Below are 5,648 nucleotides of genomic sequence, written 5' to 3'. Positions count from 1 at the left end.
TGTGTGTGTGTGTGTGTGTGTGTGTGTGTGTGTGTGTGTGTGTGTGTGTGTACAGTACCTACTGTATTTCCACCTGTTCTGATGGGCCCAGAATCAACAGTAGGGATGCACTAATTATTGAAAACATTTTCCCCCATTTTACTTCATTAGTCTGAAGTATTTCTTTAGAATTATTATCTGTAATCAAACTATGATATTCAATAAAATTCCATGTTTTAAGGGAACGACATAAAAAGAATAGCACGGGGGTGAATACTTTTGCAGTCCCCTGTACAAATTAGAAAAGATTTACTGTCCCTGAAATGTGCTGCAGCCTTAAATGCAACAAAGAGTGTAAATGAAGAAAAGGTCAAACATTTAGTTTTACACTGTTCATATTCAGCAAGTCAGTATTCACATACATTTCAGCTTTCTTCCTTTAGAACATTCTGTTTCTTTACTTTATGGGGGATTTTTTTCACCATAAAAGCCAGAATCTTCAGTAAGACCCGAGCAAACAAGCAGAGTAGTCACCTGTGTGACTGCTGCAGCAGCCATGACAGCTGGGACAAGGACTGGGCCAGCAGAGCAGCACGGACTGGGAACGTTACTGGATGTCCCAGAGCTCTGCACTTCTGCTCCATCACACGCACCACGTCCCAGCTGTAACCTGAAAAAAACACAACAATATAAATATACATTACAGTTACAAATCAAAGGCCTAACACACATATTTCACGTCAGAGTTTTAAACTAAGATCATCTTACAATATGATGAGAAGTGACAAAGTTGCAGCCATTTTCCCTGAGAAATCCCATGATGTGACGGTATCTGAGATGTGTCAGAGGTGTGCGTTAGGCATGACTCTCAGCTACTACCACACCAAAGTTTAGCTTGATATCTGTAAACCTGACTGAGTTAGACCAGTGTTTGTGTTAGCTGATGTCAAACAGCTGTTTGGGGAACATTAACATTAATTCATGCCCTCATCACAACCTGACAGGACTGCTGTAACACACTTTATGCCGAGGTCAGTCAGGTCTGTCTTTATCGTCTCCAACTTGTCCAAAATGCTGCAGCTCGACTTGTGACAGGAAGTCGTAGGTTTGAACACATCGTCCTCACTTCACAGGCTGCCTGTGTGCCACAGAATGGACTCTAAGACTATAAATGCCTAAATGGCCGTGCACTCTCATGTTTCTCCAATTTACTTCAACCTTATTTTCCTTGGATCATCTGAGCAGCTGCGTGTCGCTAAAGCTCAGAGGAGATGTGGCTCTTAAACTCTGGAACAAGCAAAATGTTCAACAAATATCTTGCGGAACCTGTTAGCGCTCAGAACATGTGCTGGAATGTCTCAGCCACTAACATTTTAGCTCACCATCTGTAAAGAGTTATTTTAGGTCAGTTAGCTGTGGGAGCCATCTTGGACTGACTTTAAAGGTTTATCAGTTGAAGATGCACATTCAGTGATTACTTTCTGCAAGTTTTATAAAAATCTTTTCAGTGGTTCAGAAGATATTTTGTGAATGTTACAGAAACACACACAGGGAAACATTCTCCTTTTTTGGCATCAGGAGATAAAAACAGAAACTGTTTGATGGCTGGGCTCTGACTGAAAGATATTAAACTATATACTAACAGTTAAAGAATCTGCAGTTGTGTACATATATCTCTATGCATTGTGTTTACTGGCTGGTGCTAGCAGTCACTGTGTGAGAGACAGGGGACACTCTGGACAGGTCCCTCGCAGGGACACATGGAGACAAACAACATTCACACTCAGGGACAATTTAGAGTTTCCAATGAACCTAACATGCATGTTTTTGATCTGTAGGAGAAACCTATGCATGCACAGAGAGAACATGTAAACTCCACCCAGAAAGGCCCCAGGCAGGAGGTGAACCTGCAACCTTCCTGCTGGGAGGAGACAGCTCTAACCACTGTGCTGCTGTGCCATCCAGCTCAACCTATTTGTTCCACATGGCCGGTTCCACTTTCACTTCAAGCTCGGGTCCTCTACCAGAGGCCTGGGAGCTTGAGGGTTCAGAGATCTCTGAGGTTGTTCCTGGGAACTTCCAGTTTGGGGTCACAGCACCAAGTGCTCTGATGACCACTGAGGCCTCGACTCTCCACAGCTTCTCTATTTCCTCTTTCAGCCCTTGGTATTTCTCAAGCTTCTGGTTCTCCTTCTTCCTGATGCTGAAGTGGGACTGCTACATCTATCACCACTGCCTTATTTGGTGGTTTGTTAGCCATCAGCTGTTTGTCAGTCTGGATCTGGAAGTGACAGATGTTTGTTCATATCAGCCCCTTCCTCAGTCTGCTGGTGGTACATGCTGTGCAGAGGCTTGTCTTTCATGTTTCAGCTCTTCCACATCAGGTTTCTGCTGCCTGACACATTTATTGTAAGGTGATCTTAGTTTAAGAGTCTGGCATTAAAGGCAGTGGGTGATAGGCATTCCTTCAGGGGAGGCTCAGCCCTTTAATAGTATATACATTTATTGTAAAAATAAAAAATAAAAACTTTGCTTGCTTGACCAATTTTTGAAAATTTGATTTTCATCTTCCATATACTGCAAGAGGGAACAGCACATAGAAACATGAATGTTTTTCCATACTTACCCAGACCTGGATGATTCTAAAGCTAGTCTACATAGGAACCCTGATTAGGAAGCTTATAGTTTTATCTTTTACATTTTATATCCTACTGTAATGGAATGCATACCTTAAAGTTTGCAATAAAAATCCAAACAGGTTTAAGATAACAATACTTTGAAAATAAAGCTTCACCAGTCATCCTGCACTTTAATTTGTTCTACTGATTAAATCGATTTATTAAAGGTTTTAAACATCCTAAAGAGGTTTTCAACTCTTTCTAGCTGCTGAAACGTCACCATCTCTCAGAATGACTGAGGGGACATTTGATCTTCTCTTATTAGATGAACAAATAGGTGTCTTCACCTGGGTTCTCTGCTGCAGGAGTCCATCCTGTGGTCCAGCCCAGAGACAGCACAGTGTGAGCAGGAAGAGCCGTCACAGCAGACAGGAAAGCCTCAGGGTCCAGAGGTTGGGCCTCTCCTCCAGGACCAGCCAAGATATCTGCGTTGATCCACACAGGTTGGCTCAGTTCAGCCTCCTTCAGGAGAACCAGGGATGGAGGTATGGCCTCCAGGCTGCAGGAAATAAAAGCACAGGTCCAGGACCACACAGAACCAGCCAGAACTGAGCAGGATCACAGGCTGGGCTCACCTCTTAAAGTCCAATTTGATTCCCTTGTTGTAAACCTTCACTTCCTGCAGCCACTCTCTCAGGGTGATGTCACTGTCAGTGTCAGGGGGGTGGGCCATGATGGGCTCTTTGGGGTCATGACCTCTCAGGATTACATCAGCTTCAATCATATAAGTTGAACCTGGGAATGAAAATACAGTTCAGGCACAAAGGTCTGCAATATTTTTGGGAAATCTTTCACAGTACAGAAGGCAAAACACTTGTGCCTCTTTCACACGGACCCTAATTCAGAAGTCTGGCTCTACTCAGTTCGGCTCGGCTCTATAAAGAATGCATCGCGTTCACACCAGCCAGTTTGGTCGGTAGCAGAGGAACGCCTCCTCGTGTTGCGGGGGGCGGGGCCGCAGGGGGTGCGCTACCGAAACTTAACGCAAGTTGTGTAAACAACGGAAGTGCAATAGACAACGTTGGTCCTGTGTTGTTGCTGTTTTTTAAACTTATGGGGATTCTCCTGAGACTTCAGGAAGAGAGGCGCAGTGGAAGAAATGCTCTGGATACCGCGATTGTTGCGCGGAGTAGGACAGCTGTTACCAGCCGAAGATTTCAGGCTTTACAGGCCTTCAGCTGGGGGACAGACGGCAGAAACGTTGCAGGGTAAGCTAACGCTGTTGTTTATAGTCCTACCTTCGCTCTTTATGCATCTGGTCACACCCACGACCAATGAGTGAACAGGAGCTAAGCTTGGTCCACCCACGAAACAGGGCTGGCCCGACTCCGAAGCAGGGACCAAAGAAGCAGGGCCGGCCTCGAAAAAATGCAGATATAAACGCTCGCAAAGCAAGCCGAGTAGAGTGGAGCCGGGACCTTTAGGGTCCGTGTGAAAGGGGCATTGGTTACAACAAGCTGGGATCACTAAAACCACTTAGTCAAACAGGTAACATTTGAACAGTTTAGACTGTAATAATGTTACTTTAAGGGTAACATTGTGAGTTTAGACTAACTGTGTGTGTCTAGAGTGCACTGTAAACTCACATTATTACACTGTAAACTCATTATTACACTGTAAACACATTATTACACTGTAAACTCTCATTATGTGTTTACAGTGTAATAATGTGAGTTTACAGTGTAATAATAATAGTGTAAGGCCTGAGCCTCGGGTCCTTCCGGTGTTTCTCTCGCCCACCCAGTGACGTATCCTCTCCTATATATCACCTACAGGACACGTGACAGGACCCACCTGTGAGAGCCTGTGTGAGCGCGCGCCTGCTGTTGACAGCGTGCGACCAGCTGACCTCGGCCGCGTCTCTTCCTGTCAGCTGATTCAGGTTTAAGAAATAATCCAGCGTTCTGTCGCACATTGTTTGTGAAAAAAGAAAAAAAGCAACAAAAACTAAAGCAGAAATGATCAGCAACAAACGACACGTCAGCCTCCTCCGCCGGTCAGACCAGGCTTTCATCGCTGCTGGAAGCCAGCTGCGCACCTACACGGATTATTACTGTACGGGGGCTCAGGAGGGACAAAAACAACATGTCGCATCCTTTTACGGACAATTAAGGGCCTGAGATTACATATATAGGAATCGCCATTTTGGTCAAACCTTTAAAAAAATAACATCAGGACCTGGATTAAATAGATGTGAATAACTCTCAGCTACTACCACGCATAATTTTAGCTAAATATCTGTAAGTTTTACAGGTACTGAGCTCAAACTTGGTGCATGTACTCCAAATGTGAGATATCATGAGATTAAACACATTATGTTATCACCAAAGTTTGACAGAAACAGCTACAGCTAAAATGATCTTAGTTTAAAACTGGCATGAAACATGACATCTGACATGTTTTCCTTCCAGGTAAGATGAGCTTTTAATGCTTTAAATTTTATCCAGAACTTCACTTTGAAAACTATATTTTTGGGGCATTTAAAAGTGGAGTCAAACCAAATACTTTTCTATTTATTCATAAATTCATTAATATTAGTCCAAGTCCTCCGCCTCAACTTTCTGCCAAGGAATAGGACGAGAGAACTCTCCCAAGTCTGTGTCCGTATCTTCATCACTTAGGCTCTCATCTTCCTTGAGTTTAAGTTTTTTCCTCGGACTTCTGTGTAGGACAGTGTTTCTCAACCTTTTTTGGGCCCGCGCCCCCCTATCCATTATCAAGGCCTCTTACCGCCCGCCTCCCACCACCCACCTTTTTTTTTTTTTTTTTTTGCCTGTTTACGTGAATAAATTGTTTTTATTCATGGACTTATATAGTACCTGATCTTGGGTATGGCCCATCAGAACATCTTTGTGGGTCATTCTCCACCATGTGCTGCTTCAATGAGTCCCCCACTTCCTGTGGTGAAGGCCATTCAGATGGATCTTCTGAGTAAAGTCTTGCCCCAACCCTCTCCTCTGCACCTCTGTTCCTCCTCCTCATCATCATCAT

At 44.0% G+C, this 5,648-nt stretch overlaps 1 protein-coding gene across 1 annotated transcript in view; it reads right to left on the bottom strand.

The window, feature by feature from the left end:
* Window positions 1-4,733, bottom strand: part of fam151b (family with sequence similarity 151 member B) — a 6,662-nt gene extending 1,929 nt beyond the window's left edge. Inside the window, exons 1-4 of the mRNA XM_017410194.3 lie at window positions 4,452-4,733; window positions 3,233-3,392; window positions 2,945-3,156; window positions 514-649 (exon numbers count right to left, since the gene is read on the bottom strand). Of these exons, the coding sequence (XP_017265683.1) occupies window positions 514-649; window positions 2,945-3,156; window positions 3,233-3,392; window positions 4,452-4,671 (728 nt within the window). The 5' untranslated portion in view covers window positions 4,672-4,733. The remainder of the gene's footprint in view (window positions 1-513; window positions 650-2,944; window positions 3,157-3,232; window positions 3,393-4,451) is intronic.
* Window positions 4,734-5,648: the final 915 nt, after the last annotated feature.

The sequence above is a fragment of the Kryptolebias marmoratus genome, linkage group LG1 (genome assembly GCF_001649575.2).
Source record: "Kryptolebias marmoratus isolate JLee-2015 linkage group LG1, ASM164957v2, whole genome shotgun sequence".
Classification (NCBI taxonomy): Eukaryota; Metazoa; Chordata; class Actinopteri; order Cyprinodontiformes; family Rivulidae; genus Kryptolebias; species Kryptolebias marmoratus.
The sequence above is the reverse complement of the archived record's forward strand: the minus strand, read 5'-3'. Positions and strand labels throughout refer to the sequence as shown.